Below are 26,037 nucleotides of genomic sequence, written 5' to 3'. Positions count from 1 at the left end.
CTTATGCAGGGAGGGAAAAACAGCCCTAGGCAGGCGAGTCTTAATAAAAAGATAAGGTATGAATGTTTTGCTCTGTCTTTGGGGCTTAAACTGCTGGATGGGGGTGGGTGACAGTTAAAAAACACACTCAGCTGAATTTGGAGGGTCTCCAGGAACATCAGGGCTGGTTCCTGCTTCCTGGAAGAGTGTCCTGAGGGAAAGAAACCTCTCAGATAAGCCCTGGTGTGCTGTTCCAAGGCCAGCGTGGTGTAGGGCCGGCCAGGGAGCTGGTGTGGAGGGCAGCGTCTCACAGGGACCGAGCGCGTGTCAGGGAAACTGAGGTGCAGAAGAGGCTTGGGTTTGAATAAAGAGAATGCAGAGTCCTACGGCTTCATGGCCAGAGGGGACACCAGCAGTGGGCACCCGAACACTGCCCAGGGGACCCGGTGGCCCGGGCCATGCTAGGGTGGATGCCACAGATGAGATGCCCAGTAAACACTGCCTGGAGTGGACACCAAGAATTTCAGATGAATCCAATACCTTGTTCTAATGTTAATACAAAATTAAAGTAAAATGTTCCTTGGCAATTAAAAAAAGGGGGGGGGGCATGATGCATGATAAACTCCCACATTTCTACAGAATTTGCAGTTTAAAAATACCTTTTTATATGCACGTGCTCAGCAAGGGGATGATTGTTGATTTGATTTTACAGATTAGATAACAGGGCTTTGCAAGGTGGTTTGGCAGTGAGTCCGCTCAGCGCCCGGCGCCCAAGCTTCCCGTCTCTGAGTCCACCACCACCTCCTGTGCGCTTCCCCGGGCCCGGCTGGGGATGCCGAGGGTGGATTCCAGAGTTCAGCTCCCTCACGACCCGCAGAAGGGGTGGCTACTGGGTCTGAGCGCCCACGTCGCCTTCAGCCCTGGCTTCCTGCCTTGCATCCCACGGGACGGTGAGGGGCCGGGCCAGGCTGCTGTGTTCCACGTGGCAGGAGTGGGGGGCTCTGTCCTGAGCGGGGACTCCCACCACCACCCAGGACTGGTAAGAGCCATTTCCGTTGGGAAGAACGTCTCCCCCTGACTCGGTCTCCTGCACGTTGCCGGGCTGAGTCCAGTGTAGACGGATTCCTCGGGGGTAGAAGTCATAGGCCAGGCACTTGAGTGTCCTGGTTTTTCCTGGGGCCACGTGGCTGGTGACTGACATAGAGGGGGATTCTGCGGAGGGACAGGGCGTGGATACCGAGGGCCCAACGTCTCCCTGGCCACGGCGTCCCCTCCCCGGCTGCAGTGGTGAGCGGAGCTCTAAGCGCTGTATCTGCCTCCTTGGGGAAGCCTTGTGAGGCTCCAGGAAGGCTGAGGCTTCTCACGATGCTCACCCATTGGAGCACGGAGCGTCTGTGGCTGCTCTCTTCCTTGCCCCCTTTCCAGCATGTACTGATTTTTTTTTAAATGGAAGAACTGGGGATTGAACCTAGGACCTTGTGCATGCTAAGCATATGCTCTACCACTGAGCTACACCCTCCCTGCTACCCCGTATTAACTTCTGATGTCAAGAAATTGTGAACGTGCCAAACATTTTCTGTTTTTTTTCCCCCAAACCTCTGAATGAGCTCTGTGGCGCCATCTCCCCCAGTCAGTCCTCAGTCCCCCGCGTTCTCCATCCATCAGACCCGTCCCTGCTCCCTGCCACTTGACCCTCTTCCTCATTACTTCCCAGACCAAAGTCTCAGCTTGTGACAATCAATCCTGCTCACACCGATCCACACCTGTTTTCATCCTTCTGGGGCAGACGTTTTGCACACCTGCCTCCTCTCCACCAAGCCGGGAAGCACCATCGCGGAGAGGAATGACCAGAGGATTTGCCTGAGATGTTCCCTGAGCTCCCAGCCTGAGATCACCTTGGTCTTTCTCAGCTGAGTGAGGGAAGGGGGAGGTGGGGAGAGCCGGACGTAGGAAGCAGTGGGTACCTTGTCGGTCCAGGTGGGTCCTGCTGTATTTCAGGTACCTCCGCAGCATCCCTGGGCACTCCTCCTCCAGGTAGGCCTTGGCCCGCTGCACGTACACTTCTTCTGCCTCCCACTTCTGCTTGGTGTTCAGCGCTGCTGGGTCCAGAGCGACCCAGGCTGGGATTTCTTTGTTGAACTCGATGAAGTCCTGACCGTCGTAGGCGTACCTCCAGAACGCTCCACTGCTTTTGTTTCTCCGGAGCTCACAGCCAAACATTCCCTGGAAGGTGTGAGACCCTGCATCCTCCCCCCGCCCCCGGAAGTCAGCCAGCCCGGCATCAACTCTGTCTCAAGCACTCTGACACTTACTCCGCAGTTTGCAGCCCAGCGGGAAGAAAGGGTTTTGAAATCTAAGCGTGCGATCCCTTTCTTGTGGCAAATGGGTTATGAGTCAGACGCGCAGCAGATAGAGAGGGGGAGGCCGGGTTTGGTTTGGTGTTCTCGGCCAGTCTGAGATGAGATATATTTTTCCCAGCCAGAGAATCTCAGAGAGCTACATCCTTCAGATAGATTTTTTGGCTGCTCTGCGTTGTCTCATTTAACAATCTTTGTCTGAATATACTGTGCGTTCAGGAACCTGACGTGGCTACACTGAAGTGTGTGTCCATGTTCAACAGAAATTATTTGTTGCGTTATAGAGATTACAAAATCTCTCCTTTTTTTCTCAGTTCTAGGTGGAGTTGATGGCACCGCTTGAGTAAACATACTTTGCTCACTTCTCCCCTCTTTCCCCATGTTTGAAATCTTTAAGACAAATCTCTCAAGCCCCACCTCCCTTCCCTACTGGCAACAACTCTCAGAAGCTGGCCTCCTTAGGGAAAGGGAACACAGCCTTTTATTCTGATTATGAAAGTAGGTGTTTCCCCGAGGCTGACAAGTGCTGTCAGCCTGGGCTCTTGTCTCCAGCTGCCTGGGCTCCAATCCCAGATCGCTCCGCCCCACTGGGCTTGTTGCATGAATTTGAGCCACTGACCTCTCCGGGCTTCAATTTTCTCACCACTGAAATGGTAGTGGCGCTGGAACTGTTAGAGGGTTATTGTGAGCGCTGCGCGTGTTGATCCCTGTGCCTGGCACATAGTAAGTGCTCAATAAATGTTAACGACTGTTATCTTCCAACACCCTGTGCTCCTCTCTTCATTCTCCTTCCTTGTAATTACTCACTTCCACATTTCTATTCCAGCCAGTTGGAATGTCTCCCAGCGTCCTTGCGGGCATCTGTGCGGTATTCTTTCTTACTTTGGACACAGCCCAGGCCATTTTCCCACCCACCCACATCCTTCTCATTTCTGCAGAACTCTTGCCTCTTGGGGGAAACTTTCAGATACCACATAGCTTCTTGGGCATTTTTGTCCTCAGAAACCAACCCTATGGTAGGGGCAGTGTGGTTCAGGAGAAGGTGCTGGGCTGGGAGACTGCCCAGCTCTGTGCTGGCCCCTCACACCATGAGCCCAGATGACCCCCCCCCCCCGAGTCTGCTCGTTATCATCAGGAGGGTCTCTGTGGTCCCCCGTAACTCTAAGAGTCTGAGGTCTTGAATGCAGGCCTTACTGAGCTCCTCATGTGGGCCCTGGTTTATGCCAGCTCCTCCCGCTCAATCGCTCAGTAGATTTCATTTGAATAAGTCTTACTGGAGCCCTAGGGGAGATCCAGACAGACTATGTGCCAACCTTTATGGAATTTATGTAGGTAAGTTTGACCGATTCTCTTGGAGGCAGGTCTCAAGGCTCCAATTTTTACAGATTCAAAACAGATAACTAAGAAATGCATTCATTGTCAAATAGCTCGTGACTGGTGGAGCCACCGTGAACCCAGGACAGACTGACCCCAAGGTTATCTCGCTCTCCACCCCCCATCCCCAGGCAGGGGTGAGTCTGACACTTAGAGTGAGATCAGCCTCAGACAGGTTGGGGTGTGGAGCTGAGGGGTCAGATGTGCCTGGCTTAGCGCTGACTCTGCCATCACTTCCTGGGAGTGAGGATGGGGGAGCAGGAAGGCAGATGTGATGTGGGGTCGAGGGGGTGATGCAGAAACGCCTGTGCATTTCCGCCTGTGCTTCCCCATCCTCCTCTGGGGCAGGAGTTACTTCCGTCCTGTGGACATCCTGCTCACAACAGTGGGGTTGCCCCTTGAGCTAAGACCCTCCACCCCAGTCCGTGGTCCACTGACCTTCTCCGTCCTTGTAATGGTCCATGATGTCTTTCAGGGTCACCATGAAGATGTCCTCCCTGGCCTTCTGAAGTTCACTCTCCTTCTCCCAGTCCTCCATCCCTTCCACCTGGCTCCACGGGCCCAGGGGCTCGGCCTTCCTGCCTTCACTGTCGTAGTGGAAGAAGGGCTGGTCATTGAGGTAGGCGGTGGCCTGGAAGCTTGGGAAGCCTTTGCTGGGCCTGGACAGTCCCGTGTAGAGGAATCTCAGAGAGTAAGGTCCTGCAAAGGAGGAGAAGACTTTGAGGAGTGAGGTCCATGCAGGGGAGTCCCTGTGCAGGGCAGCAGAGGGCCAGGACAGGAGAGGCCACGGGGTCTTTTCCTCCTCAGCTCTCTCCAGCTGGCTGTCAGCCTCGGACCACTGGAGGCCCCCCCGAGGGAAAGGGCCCAGCTTCTGTCCTGGAGATGCTATCTCAGAGCCCGCTTTGTGCCTTTGCTACATCATTTCTTCTTCTTGGCATCTGAAAGGATAGTGTTTCTCAGCCTCCTTGTAGGCATACTGGGCCCATGTGACTGGGTTCTGTTGAAAGGAAATGTGAGTGGAAGTGATGTCTTTACTTCAGTCTGAGCCCCTGGGAGCTGCTTAGGCCCACCTCTCTCCCCTCCTTTTAGGCAGTGACTGTGGAGGCCACGGGATAAAACGGAGAAGTCCCAGGATGCAAATAACCTGGACCCCTGAGTCACCCCATGGAGGAGAGGAAATTGTGTGGTCTGTATCCAACTTTATGTGAGCAAGAAATAAATATTTTCTGGGTTAAGCTACCAAAAACTTTGTCACTGGACAAGTACACATAGTTAGAAAGTGTAGGAAGGGAAATTTACTAGAAAACTCAGGAAATGACCTAGAGTAGCTTGGCACAGGGTAAGACGAGGATGGCTCTCAGAATTGCCAGGGCTGTAACCTTGCATTTTGGTATGAGGGGAGGGCTTGGGGGGCATTCCCACAATTAATTCCATAATTAATTCATGATATAACTCACCTGGGTGTTCATAATATTGGAGGTCATATGGTAGATTCCTAGTTCAAGCACTGAAATTGTTTTTGCTAATTAGCTTCTGAACGTGATGACCATTTAACTCAGTAGACCTCAAGTAAAGCAGATTCCCCTCCAGAATGTGGGTGGGCCTCATCTAATCAGCTGAAGGCCACAGAGAAAAGACTGAGGTCCCCCAGAGAAGAAGGAATTCTGTCTCCAGACTGCCTGCAAATTCAAGACTGTAACATCAGCTCTTCTCTAGGTCTCCAGCCTGCTGACCTATTGTGCAGATTTCTAATTTGCCAGCCCAGCCCCCACAATCATGTGAGCCAATTCCTTAAAGTAAATCCTTTTTCTCTAACATCCGGTTAGCTCTATTTCACTGGAGAACCTTGAATAATACAGATTTTGATATAGGATGTAACAGTCTAAACATGATTAGTCATTATAGAACTAACATGAAACTCATACTGTGACAGTTTGTATGTGTAATAAACTTTAAACATGCCCAGTTTAACTTACATTTCTTCATCCTGAGACTCTGTATGCCAAAATACAGCCTCGCTCCCCTGTCCTAGAATTGGCCCTTGATCTTCCCAAGCTCCAGCTGGCTTCTTTCCCGAGCCACTCACTTGGCAAGCCCAGTGTAGTTTTGTCTGACTGTGGAGTGAGGGAGTGTGTTTCCTTCTAGACTCACCTTTCCAGTTAACCTTCCTTCACAGCCATCCCTTGGGGCTGCTTTTTCTTTCTCTGAAATTCAGACAGGTACATCCAGTGACTAGAAGGTGGGAAGGGAGGAGAAGTTCTTCCTGTGTGGCTCCTGCTCTGTCTTGGCTGTGTGACCCTGGGCAGGTCACTTCACCCCTCTGGGTCTTAGTTTTGTTTATCTGTAAATGAGGAGTTTCTGATTCTGATTCTGATTCTTTAAGGTCTTACTTTGCCCGAGTCCAGAGGCTCTCTGAGTTCTTCTGGAAGTGTTAGTTGACAGCCTTGGACACCCATTCCCATTGTACAGTTGGGAATCCCGGCTACATTGGAGCTCTTCTCCCGGCCTCGGTGTCCAGTTCATTACCTCCCCTCTGTTCTCCACACCCACCCCTTGCTTCCCCACTCACCAGCCTGGGTCTCCTCGGGGACTGCAGGACCGAGAAGGAGCAGCAGGGACAGCAGGACGGGCGCCATTGTGCCCACTGCCCCGCTGGGAGGTTCTGGACCCCTCGGTCCCGGAGCTCGGAGCGGGCTACCTGGAGACAGAGCCAGGTGTAGTTACGGGAATGGCTGGGCTTTCAGCCCAGTGCAGGGGAGGGGTGTCCGCAGGCCAATGAGAGGCGCCAGGACGGGCTCCTCCCCTGACAGCGAGAGAGAAGGATGCGCAGGCTGGGCTGGGCAGAGGGTGTGCTCAGTGAGTCCACAGCTGAACTGGGCTTGGGTTCAGGGAAGCAGATGCTCCTTCTCTGAGTCACATGTCAGCGCAGGAAAGAGGCACGCACAGCAGACAACCCTTTCGTGTGGTCTTGGCGGCTCCTGGGGGCAGCGGGGCAGCAGTAGCCCCGGGGGCATCCAGTGTCTGCTGGGTGATGTCACCGGTCCAGGCTGCGGCATCTGGTTGCCCCTGGTGGCGGCAGATGTGCTACAGGACCAGTGCCTGGCAGAAAGAGGACAATCAATGGACACCTAGAACAACAGATCAATGGACAAACGAGCAAAGTTGCAGAGAGATGGCATCAGACCTGCTTGAGGGTCTTTGAGGCCAGTTTGGTGGAAACAGAGTTCAGGAAGAAGCCTGAGGGCTTGGGCAGCTGGGATGATAAATTCAAAAGAAAAGTTGAGGTCAGAGTCTGGGGGCCCCATCCAATGAGAGGCCAGTGTTCAAAGAATGAGACGCGTTCCACGAGCCATCTTTTCCCTGCCAGCCCGCGCTCTCTCCTGCCCCAGCCCTCTCCGTCAGCACTTAGCCTTCTATGCCCCCTAGGCCTCTGCCAGTTATTCTCAAGATCATTTCTGTTTTTTTTAACTTAAAATTTTTATTTATTTATTTTCCTTCAAGAGAATTATTAATGCATAAAACAAAACACGCAGGATGCAGAGGAAGCCCATCACATGGAAATGCAGTTCTCTCTGTGCACCCTGGGGGCTGACGGGCTGTCTGCAGAGGGGTCCCCCAGATACAGAGCAACATGCTGTTCTGAAGCGGCTGGGGAATTGTCGAGAAGGAGACAATTTGTGGCAACAAGCCCCTACTGGGGTGGGGAGAGTCTGTTGGTGGTTCTTGGCTGGGTGAGCAGGAGGGGAACACAGAGGGACCCACGTTGTTTCTCTGGACCCCTTCCTTCTCCCAGGTGTGACCAGTCAATGCCCACCGCCTGGCCCCACCCTCAGGTTGCTTCCCTTGTCAAGACCTTGTGACTGTCACATCTCAGCTGCCTCACTCCTGAGCGGTCAGGAACGCTCTTTTTACCTCTTCTTGGCAAGCTGTCTTAGGCGTCCTCTGAAATCTGAATCCCTCCAGGAAGTTCCTCTGGGAGTCTGAGTGGCTCTAAGCCCTGTCCTTGTCCCCACACCTGGCCAGGACTCAGGTCTTCTGAGGTTTCCTCCCCCCTCATCCACCCCCGCCCCATCTCTCCTGTTGCTGGGGGGGGGGGGCGGATCTCCAAACTGCCTCAGCTCTGACCTGCTCACGTGGACTCTGGGTTTCCTCATTGATCTGAAAATTTTCTCCTGTCACATGCTTTTCTTTATTTGCTCAAAGGTCAGAAGTTTTGAACTATCACTGGCTGAGTTATTTCCTTCTGAGTTATTTGGTTCTTCTTCCATAACTAAATGTCAAAGACAGCATTTTCACATATTGCCCGCCGAGCACAGTGTAAGAAAAATCACTATTGTGAGAGAGAATTATAGGATCGTGGGGCTTATCCAGGTCAGTTTCTCCCTGGGGAGCTTGGGACAAGGACAGAATTTGAACTCGGGCCTCTTCCTTGAGTCTTAGGAGTGGGCTGGGAATGCCCCTCCCTGTCTCCATCCTTGTCCTGAACCCAGAGCTTTCGAGAGTACTTTTAGTGGGTTAAGCAGGATTCTGAGGAGCACTATTCCACACCTCTAAGCCCTCCTCTTTCTCTTCCACTGGTTCATCTACCCATTTACGTCCCCCTCCTCAAGGTTCCTTGTTCCGTCCATTGCTCATTGCTGGTGAGTAGAACAGAAGCAGTGAACATTTAGTCCAGGTAGTATGTGATCTCAGGGCACTCCTCCTCCAGGCAGGCCTCAGCCACTTCCATGAGATGCTCTCCGAGTCCCACTTTTTTTTTAAATTACTTTTTTAAATGGGGGGAGGTAATTAGGTTTATTTGTTTATTTATGCTGATTCCCACTTTTGATTGGTGCCCGGGGCTGCAGAGTCCAAGGGGACTCAGGCTGGGATTTCTTTGTTGAATATGATGAATCTGTCCATTGTATGCATACTTCCAGAACTCTCAACCTAACATTCCCTGGAAGGTGTGAGACCCTGATGGGACAGCCTTCTGGACCCCAGTGTTCTGATGTCATTTCCTGCTTCATTCATGGCATCACTTCCATTTCTCTTAAAAATTTTAATGTTTCATTTCTATTATTTATTGTATCCCAGAAAGCTATAAAAGCAGCTGAGGCTTGAGTCAAATTTCTTGTTTTAAATACATTTTCACACAGGTACCTCTAATTACATGAACTATTTGCAGCTCTTCTCCCATACATCCTGGGCAAGTTCTAAATGCCCAGAAATGTCGTTGGCATGAAGGTCCGGGGTAGATCAAGAGATGCATCACCCTTGTCCTCATGAAGCTTACATAGGCTAGTTTTTAAAAACTGAATTCCCATAACAACCACGAGAAGACTTACTAAGGCAATGCAACCCAGATGATTCAGTCACCAAGAAACAGCCAGTGACTGGTGGAGCCACCACGTGTAAACTCAGGTCTGACTGACCCCAGGGTTGGCTCACTCTCCACCCAGTCTCCCTGGGCTGGGGTGAGTCTGTCATCTTCTAGAGCGGGGTCAGCCTCAGACAGGTGGGAGTGTGGAGCTGAGGGGTCAGATGTGCCTGGATTAGCGCTGACGCTGACATTGCTTCCCGTGTGAGGCGAGGCCTGGGAGTGAGGATGGGGGAAGCAGGAAGGCAGATGTGATGTGGGATCTCGGGGTGGGGGGAGGGGATGCAGAAACGCCTGTGCATTTCCACTTGTATCTTTCAGGAGCTCTGATATTTCCTTCCTGCCAACTCCCCTTTTCATGCCTATTTGGGATTGACCCTTGAGCTTCTGAAAACAGCATATCCTTACCTCCCAACCACAGCCCTCAGCCCACAGCCCACTAGCCTTGTCTGTCCTGGGAACAGTCCATGATGTCTTTCAAGGTCACCATGAAGACGCCCTCTCTGGTCTTCTGAACTTGACTCTCCTCCCATCCTCCATCTGCACCGCTTGGCTTTAGGACCCCAGGGGCTTCCTGCCCTCACAGTCGTAGAGAAAGAAGGCTTGATCGTGGGGGTGGGCAGTGCCTAAAACTTGGGAAACATTCCATGGGGCCCAGAAAATCCGGTGTACAGGAAGTCACAGAGTAAGGACCTACAAAAGTGGAAAGACCTTTGAGGCGTGGGTCTACTGCGAGTCCCACGGTGGGGCAGCAGAGGGTCAAGGAGGAAGACCTGGTTGTTGGGATCAGCAGTTACCCACAGCCTCTGGTCTCTAGCCATTTATTGCTGTCAGCCTCCCAGCACTGCATGCTCATGTGGGCGAGGACTCGCCTTTACATAGTAGAAAGCTCAGGACAGAGAAATCTCTAGAAATTTAGGTAATAAACCAGATGGGGTAGAGCCAGGACGCTGCTTCTGTAGCACCAGTCCTTTGAGCTAAATTTGTGGCTCAGTAGTGTCCTTGCCATCCTTGTGGGAAAAGAGTTTGCCGACTATTTGTAAATGTTACAGATTTTAAATCTGCACACTATTTAAACAATTATTAATTTAATATTTTTGTGTCCTCCAGATTTTCACGCGTTGGTGGGTCCAGGACTAACTAATCTCCTTCTGCCCCGGCTGCTTGGCATCCCTGGCCCAGTGCCGTCCCATCCGATTCTCTTTCCCTCCCTGCCCTTGGATGACCCCTGCACCCGGGCACCCTGCTGCTCCAGGTCTTGGCACATTTCGTCCACATATGGCTGTGGGAGGAGGCTGGTCTCATCGGGTGGGAAGAGGGGCGACAAAGAGGGCATTGTTTGGTGGAATAAAGACGTGGGATGGAGTTCTCTTTACCCTTGGGGGCTTCTTTCCTAGCACCAACCCTTAGAAATGCATTGTGAAAGAGAAGTTTGTCTTGGTGCTTTAGGCTTCGGTCAGAAGCTTAGAAATCATCAGGCAGAAACCGCCCTGCCCCTGCCCTCCAGCATCAACCTTCACCTCCTCCCGATACCCACACTGACCCGGGCACTGTGACATTTATAAATGGAGCCATTGAGGAATCAGGAGAAATCCATGCAACTCTGAAAAATGTGCCTGTTCCCCAAGTCCTATGTGTGTCCCCGCTTTCCACCCCCACTTCAGGCATCTGGACAAGGTCTCTGGTCCCTGTGGCTGGACCACCCGCAGAGCCCTGAACGGTGGGCTCACAGGTCTCTGTTCCCAAGGAGATGGTCACATGCCATCAGCAAAGATGTGCTGAAGGCACCTGACTCGGTGGCTCCTCCTTGAGAAGCATCTTAGCAGAGCGGGGAGAGGCTGACCCTGGAGTCATCTTTGGTTCCCAGCCTGCGTCTTCCATTCGCTGCCTGAGTGACCTTCACAGGTGGGTCAACCTTTCTGAATCTCTGTTTCCTTACTCAGCATCTAGGATGGTGAGTAACCTCTGTTATTAGGTAGGTAAGTGTTTAGGACTTGATGAATTGACCTCTTTATCATAACGGAATGACCTCTTTATCCCTGGTAATATTTTTCTGTGAAACCTAATTTGATATGAATATAGCCATTCAGGCTTTCTTTTGATTAGTGTTAGCATAGTATATTTTCCCATCCTTTTACTTTTATGTGAATTTATATTTAAAGTGAGTTATTTGTATATAGGTCTTCCATTTGTTTTTACTCAGTCTGTCTCTCTGTCTATACATTGAAGAGGTCTGACCATTTACACCCAATGTGGTTATTTATATAAGTCTTCCATGTTGTTATTTGTTTGCTATTTGTCTCATCTGCTTTATTTATTCTCTTTTCCTCCTCTTCTGCTTTCCTTTGGATGAAATGATCATATGCTTATAACTCTATTGTGTCTCCTTGGTTGCCTATTAGCTACAATCCTTTTTTGATTATTTTATACTGTACATCTTTATCTTATAACAGTTTACCTTCTAGTGATGCCATACCATTTCACACACAGTACAAGAATCTTGCAAAATACACCCCTATCTCTCTCCTCCTGGCCTTTGTGTAATATGGGGTCACAGCATACTCCACTGTGCCCTTGCCACAGTTGAAGGTCTTTTCTTTTAGAAGTCGGTCTCTAAAGTCTGGAAAAGGAGGGAACACTTCCAAACTCATTTTACAAGGCCAGAAATACCCTGATACCAAAGTCAGATAAGAATATCACAGACACACACAAACTATCAGCCACTTTCCTTGACGAATATAGATGCAAACATTCTCAACAAAATACTAACATACTGAATTCAGTAGCACACGAAAAGGATTATACAGCATCATCAAGTGAGATTTATTCCTGGGATTCAAGGAGAATTCAACATACGCAAACCAGTAAATGTGATACACCACATTAACAGAACGAAAGAGAAAAATGTGATCATTGCAATAGATGCAGAAAATGCATTTGACAAAATTCAACACCCTTTCATGATAAAACTCTCAACAAACTGGATATGGAAGAAACATATCTCAACATAATAGCGGTCATATATGACAAACTCACAGCTAACATCACACTCAACAGTGAAAGGTTGAAAGCTTTCCTTCTAAGATCAGGAATAAGACAAGGGTGCCCACTCTCACCCCTGCTATTCACACAGTCCTGGATGTCACAGTCAGAGCAATTAGGCTAGAAAAAGAAATAAAAGGCATCCAGATAAGAATGGAAGAAGTAAAATTGTCTCTGGTGGCAGATGACATGACCTTATATATAGAAAATTCTGAAGACTATACCAAACAACTGTTTGAAGTAATCAACAAACTTAGTAAAGTTGTAGAACACAAAATGAACGTATCCAAATCACTTCTGTTCCTAGACACTAAGAATGAACTAGCTTAAAAAGATATAAAAGAATCCTATATACAATGACGTCAAAAACAATAAAACAGAAATAAGTTTAAATAAGGAAGTCAAAGATGTGTACACTTAAAACCATAAGACGTCGATGAAAGAAATTGAAGAAAACACAGATAAATGAAAAGGTATCTCATATTCATGGATTGGAAGAGTTAATGTTAAAATCTGTAAGTATCTACAAATTCAGTGCAATCACTATCAAAATTCCAGTGGCATTCTGAAATTAGAAAAAACAATCCTAAAATTTGTATGAAACCACAAAGACTCTGACTCAAGACTCAAAGTAATTTTGAGAAAGAAAGTGTGGAGGCACCACACTTCTTGATTTCAAACTAAATCACAAAGATACAGTAATCAAAACTGTACAGTACAGGCATTAAAAAAAGACCCATGGACCCGTGCAACAGAATTGAGAGCCCACAAATAGACCCATGCATATACGGCCAACTAACATTTGACAAGGGAGCCAAGGGTACTCAGTGGGGAAAGGACAGTCTCTTCAATAAATGGTGCTGGGAAAACTACACATTCACACACAGAAGTGTGACGCTTGACCCACATTTTACACCACTCACAAAATTAACTTGAAAAAGATTAAGAAACTAAATATAGGACCTAAAATTATAGAAATTCTCAAAGAAAATATAAGGGAGAAACCTCTTGGACATGGGTCTTGGCAATGACTTTATGGGTGTGACACCAAAAGCACAAGCAGCAAAACCTACATAAACAGACGGGGCCACATCAGGCTCAAAAGCTGCTGCTCAGCAAAAAAAAAAAAAAAAAAAAAAAAAAAAGCCAACAAAATGAAAAGGCAAACTATGCAGTGGGAGAAAATACTTGCAAACCATTTATCTGATACAGAGTTACTATCTGAAATATATAAGAAACTCACACAACTCAATTGCAGAAACCCAAACAATGTCTGTCCTACCAAAACAACAAAGTGTGTCTATCAGAAAAACATATTTTATGGAGTTTTAGCTTTTGCCTTTAAATAAAAGTTAATTATGCTTAGATAAATTTAAAAACCCAGTTCGTCAGTTGTACCAGCGACATTTCAGATGCTCAAGAGACATGTGTGGTTTACGGTTACCACACTGCGTGGTACAGATACAGAGCAAGATACAAAAATAATCTAGTGATCCTAATGGGTACATTGTACTCAGTAACCAAAGAAAAGCATTATTTCTGAGCATGTATGAAATATACAAGAAAACCGAGCGCAGGTTAGGCCACAGAGTAAGTCTGAAATTAAAGGGCTGCTACTACACAGCTGATTTTCTTTCAGACCATGATGCAACTAGCACAAAGACGAGCAGAAAACTCCTATACATTTGGAAACTTAAAAACATACTTCAAAAAAAAAAAATGAAAACATACTTCTGCACATTTCATGAGATCCAGAAGAAATAATGATGGAAATTTTAAAATATTTTAAGCTGAATGATAAAAATTCTACAGGTCAAAAATACCATAGCAGGATAAGGAAGAATATTTTAAGACACAAAAAGTACACACTATAAAAGAAAAATGTTGAAAGATTTGACCATGTGAAGAATGTTTGTTATCAAAAATCTCCATAACAGAGTGAAAATTCAGCTCATTTACTGGGAGATGATATTTGCAAAATATATAACTGACTGGAGGAAAACATATACATAATATAAAAGACTCCTACAAATCTTTAAGAAAAAGGAAAGGAATGAAAATCTGGGCGAAAGTCAAGAACAGGCATTATATTCGATTCTTATTGCAGCTATAACAAATTGCCAAAGACTTACTGGCTGAAAACAACACAAATGTATTCTTTTTCAGTTCTGGAAGCCAGAAGTCGAAAATTCAAGACTAAAGAGGATCACAAGAGTTTACCCATTCTCTAACACCATACAAAAATACACCCAAAATGGATTAAAGACATAAATGTAAGGCTGGAAATCATAAAACTCCTGAAAGAAAAACATTGGCAGAACACTCTTTGACATAAATCACAGCAATATATTTTTGATCTGTCTCCTAAAGCAAAGGAAATAAAAGCAAAAAGAAACTAATTGGACCTAATTAAACTTAAAAGCTTTTGCACAGCAAAGGAAACCATCAATAAAATGAAAAGACAACCTACTGAATGGGATGATATATTTACAAATCATATGACTGATAAGGGGTTGATAGCCAACATATATAAACATATATAAACTGCTCATACAGCCCAACATCAAAAACCCAAAGAACCCAATTAAAAAATGGGCAGAAGATCTGAACGGACATTTTCCCAAAGAAGACATATAGAAGCCGACAAGCACATGAAAAGATGCTCCACATCACTAATCATCAGAGAAATTCAAATCAAACCCACAATGAGATATCACCTCCTACCTGTCAGAACAGCTATCATCAAAAAGACCACAAACAACCAATGTTGGCGAGGATGTGAAGAAAAGGGAACCCTTGTACACTGTTGGTGGGAATGTAAATTGGTGAAGCCACTGTGGAAAACAGTATGGAGATTCCTCAAAAAACTAAACATAGAACGATCATACCACTTAGCAGTTCAAATATTTGGGTATATATCCAAAAAAAATAATGAAAACACTAATTTGAAAAGATACATGCATTCCAATATTCATAGTAGCATTATTTACAAGTGCTAAGAAATGGAAGCAATGTAAGTGTCCAGTGACAGATGAATCGATAAAGATGTGGCATATACACATGTATGTACATGCAATGGATTACTACTCAGCCATAAAAAAGAATAAAATCTGCCACCTGTAGCAACATGGATGTACTTGGAGGGTGTTATGCTAAGTGAAATAAGTCAGACAGAGAAAGACAAATACTGTAACATCTAAAAAATAAAACGAACTAGCGAATGTAACAAAAAAGAAACAGACTTACAGATATAGAGAATAAACTAGTGGTTACCAGTGGAGAGAAGGAAGTGAGGAAGGGCAAGATGGGATATATTAAGAGGTATGAACTACTATGTATAACATAAATAAATTACAAGGATATATTGTACAACACACAGAATATAGCCAATATTTTATAACAACTATATGGAATATAACCTTTAAAATTGTGAATCACTATGGAATCTCAGGGCATCCTCTCCTCTTGTCTGGGAGAAACAGGCGTCTGCTCCTTGTCATCTCAGCAACTCAGGGAGCCCCGCCCCAGTGAGAACTGCAGCACCTGGGCTCCCGATCCCGCCCCTGGGGATTTCTGGGCCACCGAGCTTTGGTTCATCTGCTGGGTATGCTGTCTCTTGCCTTGTTGATTTATCAGACAGGCATCAACACATTGGAGCCTGTCTCACTAAGCATGAGATGTGGGAGGCAGCAGCCTCACCCCTTGCCTGTGGGGAGAACTAACAGCACATCTCTTTCCAAAGTATCTTCTCTCCAAAGTTAATCCTCTCTCTCTCTAATTTCCAAACACTTTACTGTTTTATACAACTTAGATGTAGGCGTAGAGTTTAAGGGTGACATAAATGTTACTGATTTGGTTTATTTGGTTATTTATTTGGTTTTCCTTTGAAATTTTGCATCTCAGGCTAACAAATCACTTTAGAATGTCATGTGCATCGTAGTTTCTAAAACATTGCATCTCGAAATTCCAGTCTAGATTTTCAGTTTAATATCTTGTTGCACTGACATTTATTCAGTGCTTAATAAATAATGGATATTGATTACTTAATAGATGATGGATGATGGATATTCCAAGTCTAAATGGCTATTACTCACTTACACTTCATAACAACTTTATGAAGTAAATACTATTATTTATCCTGGTACAGAGGAGAGAAATAAAGCATAGAGAAGTTGAGTAACTTATAAAAGGTTGACCAGCTAGTGAGTGGAGAAATTGGGATTTGAGTAAGCAATCCAGCTGTGGATGGCAAACCTCTAAACTATACTATACTGCTAGCCTCCTCACGTTTCAAATTACCAGCCTTTAAAGACCTCTTGATGGTAAATCCACCATAATTTTATACCCTCAAGAAAATGAAAAATCCCTGAGTTTCTGAGACGACAAGGAGCAGATGCCCATTTCTCCCAGACGAGAGGAGAGGATGCCCTGAGATAAACTTAGGGAATTCTATCTGCTGTGGCCTGCAAGCCCCCACACTGGAAACACACTCCAAGGCCACTGCCCCCCCTTTACAGATTATCTGAAAACCTCCGTTTCAGCTCACTTAGAAGACAGACGCCTCGTCCTCCACAACAGCGGGTTGTTCTCCAGATTCCATTCTTTAGCAGCAGGGCTGCCTGCCCCTCCAGCTGCATTTTTTTTTTTTTAACCCGCGTGAAGGCTGCCAGGAATGAAAAGGGGAGGGCGAAGATGTGGGTGGTGGGGGGAGGCAGGGCCTGGGGGAGAGCTGGGACCCTGTGGGGCTCCAGCCTGACGGCTCTTCTCTCTGCCTCTTTCCTCTGCTGTTGGTGCTTCTGCCCGAAGCTGCCAGGTGAGTGCTGGGGCAGAGAAAAGCTGGGCTGGCACAGGGCCTGGGGGTAGCGGAGGTGGGGGCTGGCCAGCGCTCTAGGCTGGCATCTGCAGCCTAATGCACCCACCCGTGACCTGGGGGTATTATTAACATTCAGACTTGATCTAAGCCCAGGATGTGGCCTGAGGTCCTGCATACCTGCTGAGGCCAGGGCTGCTGCATGTGGACTTTGAGTAAAAGTCTAGGATGCTTTCCAGGCCAGGTGGGGTGAGACGTGGGGCAGTGAGCTGGGTCCAGTGAACTAGGTCCAGCCCTGTCCTCAGTGGACATTCTGCCCTCACACCTTAGCTCTCTGAGATGTTTTCTACCAGGAATGGAACACTAAAAATTTTCTCCCAAAGAACAAGAGATGCTTAGAAAAATGCTTTAAAAATCATGATGGAATTAAAACAAATCTGTTTACATATTTGAAAATCCTCTCAAACTCTGGGCTTTCCTCCTTCTTCCAATTCCTTTTTAATGTTTAAAATAGACATTTATTAAAAATATTTTTACTTTGTTAAAACGTTTTTTTGGGGTAGGTAATTAGGTTATTTACTTATTTAATGGAGGTATTGGGGATTGAACCCAGGACCTCATGCATGCTAAGCACGCACTCCTTCTCCCTCATAGGTATTGCTTCTAAAATCTTGACAGGGCTCAGATCCTGCTAACCTACTCCCAAATACATTTATTTGCAAATGATTTCTCCATTCCTAGAAACAGAGTGGTGTCTCTGGAGCTTCTTCAGCAATGCTGAGCCCTCAGCTCCCTATGTCTCCAAGTTTGGCCTGGGGTCTCTGGTCCCCTGTGGGCAAAGCTGCAGACATGTTTGTGGGAAGAGGATGCAGGTCTCAGAGAATGAGACAGGTGGGCTGGGAACGGCTAGACTAGATCGGGGAGACCACATGATCTCAGGAAAGCAGGGGATGAAGGAGGAGGGACACTTGTTCAGAGTGTGTTCAGAGCCCAGGGCTGCATCCCCTAAGTGCAGGGACACTTTGAGCTTATAAAGCGGGGAGGGGCTGCAGGCACCCTCACAGGAGGATGCACGACCAGCCTGGAAATGGGCTGATTATCATGCCGTACAAAAGCCCTCTGAGATGCTCTGCTACAGACGTCTTGCTTGACAGAGCTGGTAACTGAACCCAAGAGTGGAAGCGAGTGGAACCCGAAAGCAGTGGTTCTCAACCAGGGGAGAAATGTGCTACCGCCACCTAGTGGATAGAGGCCAGCAATGCTGCTAAACATCTTCCAATGCCTGGAATAGCATCCTTCCTACCCTCAAACAAAAATGATCAGACCCCAAATGTCAATAGCGCCAAGGTTGAGAAACCCAGGACCAGCCTTGAAACTTGACCTTTCTTTTGGTCCTCTTGGAGCTGAATCTCTCTCCAAACAAAACTTAAACATTTATTGAGAAACCACTTCTTTCCCAAGGCACCTCACTAAGTGTTTCTCATCCGGTAAGTAAGCTACATTTGTTGTCTTGATTTCCAAGTTAGGAAACAGATTTTGTTCCTTATCTATTTACCTTTTATTATTTTCAATTATTCATCTTCTTCCTTTGAATTCTGGAAGAATTACCCAATGTGCTTTCTAGCACCCTGACTTAATTTCCCCTAGAATCTGTTCTATTGCTTTCTAACTGATGATCTGCCTCCTGCTCTATTTGTGGTGGGTGTACACATTTAAATACCCATTTACTCTCATTTTCAAGTCCTAGGGATGAGAGGAGATAGATCTTTATCTTCAATCTGCCATCTTTAATCATGGTCCCAGTTTTGCATCTTTCTAGAGACTGGAAATAAATTTCTTCTAAAAATTTTAATCCAGTTTTATAGAAAAGAATTTTCAGCAGCCTGATACCCATCAGAGTCTTCACAGTCTCCGATGGAAGCAGAAAGACAGGGACAGAGGGGCAGGCGGGGAGGTTCAGACTCTGATTCTTAGTGGCTCAAAATATGGTTTCTCACAGTTGGTGGATGGTGACAAAATTCTCTGGTCCATTGAGACCCTTTGAGCTTTCCCTTGGAAGTGTCTCAATCCAGCCTCTTTAACTGCATGAAGGCGACCATTCTGCCTAACTTTTGGCACGGGGTCTGTTCTTATCTACAGTTTATAAATTGTTTTGTGCATCTCCCTGGGTCTTCTAACTGGGAAGCTGATATGAGATAAATCACGCACGTCTCAGCTGCTGCCATGTTAACTTTGAAATTCAACTTATTAGTAGTATTATTAGACTCAGCAGGAAGCAACCTAAGCAAGTTCCTGGTCAGAGAGGAAACAAGGGTGTTCTGAATTACAGGAAAGATAATTGGGGGGTCAAATCCTTGAAGAAGCTGGAAGGAACGACCCAGAGACATAGCTTTGAAAGGGAGAGTAGCCTTGGACAAGTGGAAAGACACTTCCTTCTCTAAGATGCCACAGCAGGAAGTGACTACGGAGATAAGAGAAGATGCAGATGCAGGGTTTCGCATTAAAGAGTCTCTGTTTCCTCCAGAATAAGAGGTTTGCATGGTCCTCTGAGAGTGAGGGGAGCCAGGTACATGAGAGTTTGGCCTGAAGAGGGAGGGCTAACAGAACAGCTGGGCACTGAGGAAGGCTGCTGCTGGGACAAAGATAAAGATGGTAAATTGGGTTTGTAGCCTGATGGTATTTTGTCCAGTGAATTGAAGGTTTCTGAAGCCTGTCCTTGACCATGGTCACCTCCCAAGCCCAAGGAGCGATGACAAAGCAGAGTTGAATTTTGAATTTTTATCCCATCAGCTCTGGCTTTGGCCCCAACCTCATTACATTTATTTAGTGGATTCTGCTGGGTTTTCTTCGAAGTGTTCTCCTTCCCTAAGCCATTAGGTCTAAAGAACATCAGATGAAAGCAACTCTTGACACTCACTGTTTCCGTGATCCCCCCTAACCTAACCTCATCTCAGTCTCACCACTGCAGTGGAGGCAGAGGCCAGCTGACACACCTGTGAGCACCAGAGGGCGTGGAGCCAGGGAAAAGCAGGTGGAAAAACGCACGTGCGTCCCCCCGGGGTCAGCACTGATACTGACAGTAGCATCAGACCCCGGCAGCCATCACCCGGGGAGCAACATTTTTTTTTTTTTAACATTTTTTTATTGATTTATAAACATTTTACAATGTTGTGTCAAATTCCAGTGTAGACCACAATTTTTCAGTTATACATGAACATATATATATTCATTGTCACATTTTTTTCTCTGTGAGCTACCATAAGATCTTGTGTATATTCCCCTGTGCTACACAGTATAATCTTGTTTATCTATTCTACAATTTTGAAATCCCATCTATCCCTTCCCACCCTCCGCCCCCTTGGCAACCACAAGTTTGTATTCTATGTCTATGAGTCTATTTCTGTTTTGTATTTATGCTTTGTTTGTTTGTTTGTTTGTTTTTTAGATTCTACATATGAGCGATCTCATATGGTATTTTTCTTTCTCTTTCTGGCTTACTTCACTTAGAATGACATTCTCCAGGAGCATCCACGTTACTGCAAATGGTGTTATGTTGTCAGTTTTTATGGCTGAGTAGTATTCCATCGTATAAATATCCCACATCTTCTTTATCCAGTCTTCTGTTGATGGATATTTAGGCTGTTTCCATGTCTTGGCTATTGTAAATAGTGCTGCTATGAACATTTGGGTGCAGGTGTCTTTTTGAAGTACGGTTCCTTCTGGATATATGCCCAGGAGCGGTATTCCTGGGTCATATGGTAAGTCTATTCCTAGTCTTTTGAGGAATCTCTATACTGTTTTCCACAGTGGCTGCACCAAACTGCATTCCCACCAGCAGTGCAGGAGGGTTCCCTTTTTTCCACAGCCTCTCCAGCATTTGTCATTTGTGGATTTTTGAATGATGCCCATTCTGACTGGTGTCAGGTGATACCTCATTGTAGTTTTGATTTGCATTTCTCTGATAATTAGTGATATTGAGCATTTTTTCATGTGCCTGCTGATCATTTGTATGTCTTCCTTGGAGAATTACTTGTTTAGGTCTTTTGCCCATTTTTGGATTGGGTTGTTTGTTTTTTTTTTCTTATTAAGTCGTATGAGCTGCTTATATATTCTGGAGATCAAGCCTTTGTCAGTTTCATTTGCAAAAATTTTCTCCCATTCCATAGGTTGTCGTCTTGTTTTACTTATGGTTTCCTTTGCTGTGCAAAAGCTTGTAAGTTTCATTAGGTCCCATTTGTTTATTCTTGCTTTTATTTCTATTGCTTGAGTAGACTATTCTAGGAGAACATTTTTGAGATGTATGTCAGATAATGTTTTGCCTATATTTTCTTCTAGGAGGTTTATTTTATCTTGTCTTATGTTTAAGTCTTTGATCCATTTTGAGTTTATTTTTGTGTATGGTGTAAGGGAGTGTTCTAGCTCCATTGCTTTACATGCTGCTGTTCAGTTTTCCCAACACCAGTTGCTGAAGAGACTGTCTTTATTCCATTGTATATTCTTGCCTACTTTGTCGAAGATTAGTAGACCAAAAGTTTGTGGGTTCATTTCTGGGCTCTCTATTCTGTTCCATTGGCCTGTATGTCTGTTTTTGTACCAGTACCATGCTGTCTTGATGACTGTAGCTCTGTAGTATTGTCTGAAGTCTGGGAGAGTTATTCCTCCAGCCCCTTTCTTTTTCTTCAGTAATGCTTTGGCAATTCTAGGTCTTTGATGGCTCCATATAAATTTTATTATGATTTGTTCTAGTTCCAGTCTTTAGAGGACTCTGGTCTCTGTCTCTTTAGCCTTTGGGAAAGGGTGAGAAGCAGGGAGGGCAAAAGAGAGACAAAGACAGACCCTGGTCTCCCCCCATCCGAGAGTTCCTCTCCTCTACAGAGGGGGACAGGAGAGAGAGCCACGCCCACTGCCACTCACTATTCATATTTTACATATGACTCCATTAACCATAGACAATGCAATCAGAGTCTTGGTATCTGATCAACCAGATTCTAGGAGAGGAGTGAGGAAGCCCGCCTTACACATCCTTGGATTGGGGGTGACAAGGTGGCCTGCTGCTTCTCTAGAGGACAGTGAGCGGCACACCTACACTCACCACTATCCTCTGCTCCGTAACAGGATGTGTGGTGGGTTCCTGAGGCGGCTGGTGGTGGAGGAGAGCCGGCACGCAACCCCTGTGGGGCGCCTCCTGCTTCCCGTGCTCCTGGGATTCCGCCTGGTGCTGCTGGCCGCCAGTGGGACGGGGGTCTTCAGTGATGAGCAGAGCGAATTCGTGTGTCACACCCAGCAGCCGGGCTGCAAGGCCGCCTGCTACGACGCCTTCCACCCTCTCTCCCCTCTGCGCTTCTGGGCCTTCCAGGTCATCCTGGTGGCAGTGCCCAGCATCCTCTATGTGGGGGTCACGCTGTATCACGTGATCTGGCAGTGGGAAGCAGGAAAGGTGAAGAGGGAAGAAGGGACACTGAGTGGCCAGGGGGAGGAGAGCCAGGGTGCCTCGGGGGCTGGGAGCCCCAGGCTGCTCTGGGCCTACGTGGCACAGCTGGGGGTGCGCCTGGCCCTTGAGGGGGCAGCCTTGGGGGGGCAGTACCATCTGTATGGGTTCAAGATGCCCAGCTCCTTCTCATGTCGTCAAGAGCCTTGCCTTGGTAGTACAACATGTAATCTGTCTCGCCCCGCTGAGAAGACCATCTTCCTAAAGACCATGTTCGGGGTCACTGGGCTCTGTCTCCTGTTTACTCTTTTGGAGCTGGTGCTCCTGGGCGTGGGGAGATGGTGGAAGACCCGGAAGGACAAAGCTCCCTCTTCTAACTACTTCCCACCTTCAGAGAGCACCAAAAGACACCGGGAACCAACTGGTAACTTCCCAGCGGTGGAAACAAAAGAACAGTTTCAAGAAGCAGGTGGGAGGGGCACCGATGTCCCTCTTGCTTCCTGCCCCTGATGCATCCGTCCTGGTGATCTTCCACGGCAGGTCCCTTGCCCTCTGGGAAGTACAACTCCCACGTGTTACAAGGGAGAAAACCAGGTTCTAGGCAGATGTCTTCTGACCGCTGCTCCCAAACCACCCCCCAACTGCCATCTCCATCAATTGGGCGGTTCTTTCCAGTGAACCGGGACCACAGTGTGCAGTCAGTTGTACCTCTGGCTTTTCCATTTAGGTCTCTTCCCACTTAGAAGAAGTCTCAGCTTCTGCTTGATTCTCTACTTTGCAGAGTTATGAAGACACCTGGCTCACCCGTGAAGGAAACCCTATGACTGGATCTTCTTTGGAACATCCAGTGAGTGGGGATTTATCTCCAGGGCAAATCAGAGGCTATTGATGTATATCCAAGAGCCACGGTGGGCCATGCTGTCTGCAGCATGTCCTTGAAGGGCTCCTGCCTGTGCCTTCTCACCAAATCCCCCGGTGTCAGCATCACAGTTTTCATGGGTTTCACTCCAGAGCCAGCCAGCAGAAGCCTCCATAAGATCATGCCTCTCCCTGTCCTGTGCAATAAATATTGGTCACCGTTATTGGTGTTCTTGTGGCTGAAGACACTCCTTCTTCCTGTCTCAGTGACTCTACTTCTCTCTCCTGCTCCCCCTGCCTTCAAAGTTCTGTAACCTATAAACGCCCCTAGCCCTGCAGCAGATGGCATATCCAGACTCTGCCCTTCCAAGAATATATAACCAAGTGTCCTTTAATATGGAGATCAGATTTGTTCAAACACCCAGCCAAACTATTTAGGGAGATTACTGTGAATTCAGAGGCTTATGTCCCTTGGACCACTGACAGCTCTGATTCTGCTCAACCCTCCTTCTCTGCTTTGTGCCCTGCAGCTGCTCCACTGTCTCCAGCACAGGAACAGCCCATATGGGGAACCAAGTCCTTACTTTCCAAACCCATACCCCTCAATACCACACAGAAAAGACAGCAGTTTTACTGCTGATTCAGGGGTAAAAGTAAGGGACATTTATATCACAGTATGATTCAGCAGGCTGAATAGCAGCCTTCTTTTCTTGAGACTCTCAGTCATTTCTGCCCCAAAGCATCCTAGCCTCCCACTGTTTTGTAGAAACACCTCCCTTCTCAGTTCTTCCTTGCCTTCAAATCCTCAACAAAGAGCAGTTACCTAGTTTTGTTTTCTCCTCTGAATCACAAATGATCCTGGAGTAAATTAGGAAGGCTCATTCCTAAGAAAAGGTATTTTGTTCCCTAAGAGACACTTTGGCAACAACCAGTAAAATAATATATATTTTCCTTTCTGCTACACAGTGTTTCATAAAGAATCCCTTATCTACCATAGCCAGAACCCAGCAAAATCACCAAGAGCAGAAAAAAGCAAATGTCATCATTCTGAATTCCTCCTTGATGGCACCCCTTTTCAAACAGCTTTATTGAGATATAGTTCATGTACCATGTAATTCACCTACTTAAAGTATACAATTCAGTGGCTTTTAGTATAGTCACAGAGTTGTGTACCCATTAACAAAGCAATTTTAGAACATTTCCATCAACTCAAAAAGAAACCCTACACTATTTAGCTTTTAACTCCCAAACTCCCATACCCCCCAAGCTTAAACAACCACTAATATACTTCCTGTGTCTGTAGCTCTTCCCAGGCTGGGCTTTTCATCACACAAACAGAGTCATACAGTACGTGGTCTTTTGTGACTGGTTTCTTTCACTCGGCATTCTGGTTTTGAGGTTCATCCATGTAGTAGCAGTATCATCAGTACTTCGCTCCTTTCATGATTGAATATTATTTCATTGTATGGCGATAGCACATTTTATTTATTCATTTTTCAGTTGGCCATTTGGATTGTTTCCACTTTGGGGCTATTATGAATAATGGTGCTATGAGCACTGATGTACTAGTTTTTGTGTGAACATATGTTTTCAATTCTCTTGGGTAAATACCTAGGACTGAAACTGCTGGGGCATATGGTAACACTTTAACTTTTCGAGGAAGTGCCAAACTTTCCACAGCAGGTATACTATTTACTCATTTACATTCTTAGCAGTAATGTACAAATGGGTTCCAATTTATCCACATCTTCACCAATACTTGGCATTTTGTCCCCCCCCCCCCGCATTTGATTTTTAAATTCTAACCATCCTAGTGGGTGAAGTGGTATTTCACTGTGGTTTTGATTTGCATTTTCCTAATAAATAATGGTGTTGAGCATATCTTCATGTGCTTATTGGCCATCTGTATAGCTTCTCTGGAGAAAAGTCTATTCAAATCCTTTGCTCATCTTTCAGCTGGGTTGTTTGTATTTTTGTTGTTGAGTTCTTCATATAGTCTGGATACTAAACCCTTATGAGATGTATGATTCCAAATATTTTCTCCTATTCAGTGGATTCTTTTACTTTATTGACAGTGTTCTTTGATACACAAAAGATTTTAATTCTGATGAAGTCCAACTTATTAATTTTTTCTTTTGTTGCTTACGACTTTGGTGTTATAGTGACTAAACCGTTGCTTAATCCATGACAATGAAGATTGCACCTATGTTTCCTTCTAAAAGTTTTGTGGTTTTAGCTTACATTTAGGTCTTTGACTGATGTTGAATTAATTTTTGTATATGGTGTGAGGTAAGGGTCCAACTTCATTCTTTTGCATGTGGATCTCCAATTGTCCCAGCACCATTTTCCTGACATAACACGGTTTTAGCGTCCTTGTTGAAAAGCAAATGCTTGTAGATGTAAGGCATTGTTTCTGTACTTTCAATTCAATTCCATTGATCTATACGTCTGTCCTTAAGGCAGTACTACGTGGTGATTACTGTAGCTTTGTAATAACGCTTGAAATTGGGAAGCGTGAATCCCCCTACTTTGTTCTTTTTCAAGATTGTTTGTCCAGTTGGGATCCTCTGAAATTCCATATGAATAAAATTGTAAATTAGGGAGCCTCAATGTTTTCAGTGAAGATGGACATTAATTTCAGGAGTATGGCAGGATTGAAGACATTAAGGAGATATAGTTCAATATATAGGCAGACATACAGACACCCAGACACTCACACCACAAACATTCATAACAGACATCAGTAACTGATAAGAGCACCTCTTCCTGTTGGTCCGTATTAAGACTCAGATTCCTTCTCAATACAATATTCCAATTTACAAAGAAAATG

General features: G+C 46.0%; 2 protein-coding genes across 3 annotated transcripts; one reads left to right on the top strand and one right to left on the bottom strand.

Annotated features, from left to right (window-relative positions):
• Positions 1-620: 620 nt before the first annotated feature.
• AZGP1 (alpha-2-glycoprotein 1, zinc-binding) lies at positions 621-7,739 on the bottom strand. The gene is made up of 5 exons (XM_074345765.1): positions 7,623-7,739; positions 6,280-6,809; positions 4,149-4,409; positions 1,944-2,219; positions 621-1,191 (listed from the first exon to the last, which is right to left on the bottom strand). Exons 2-5 carry the CDS (start codon positions 6,344-6,346, stop codon positions 866-868), a joined length of 930 nt encoding a protein of 309 aa, XP_074201866.1. The 5' UTR covers positions 6,347-6,809; positions 7,623-7,739; the 3' UTR covers positions 621-865.
• Positions 4,805-25,397, top strand: GJC3 (gap junction protein gamma 3). Of its 2 annotated transcripts, XM_045518094.2 has the most exons (3): positions 4,805-4,896; positions 10,180-10,974; positions 22,037-25,397. In XM_045518094.2, exon 3 carries the CDS (start codon positions 22,038-22,040, stop codon positions 22,857-22,859), a length of 822 nt encoding a protein of 273 aa, XP_045374050.1. In that variant the 5' UTR covers positions 4,805-4,896; positions 10,180-10,974; position 22,037; the 3' UTR covers positions 22,860-25,397. The 2 variants fall into 2 exon arrangements, with proteins under 2 accessions (XP_045374050.1, XP_010955329.1); XM_010957027.3 differs by lacking the exons at positions 4,805-4,896; positions 10,180-10,974 and adding an exon at positions 16,573-16,924.
• Positions 25,398-26,037: the final 640 nt, after the last annotated feature.

The sequence above is a fragment of the Camelus bactrianus genome, chromosome 18 (genome assembly GCF_048773025.1).
Source record: "Camelus bactrianus isolate YW-2024 breed Bactrian camel chromosome 18, ASM4877302v1, whole genome shotgun sequence".
Classification (NCBI taxonomy): domain Eukaryota; kingdom Metazoa; phylum Chordata; class Mammalia; order Artiodactyla; family Camelidae; genus Camelus; species Camelus bactrianus.
Note: the sequence above shows the minus strand (reverse complement) of the source record. Positions and strands in the feature narration are given on the sequence as shown.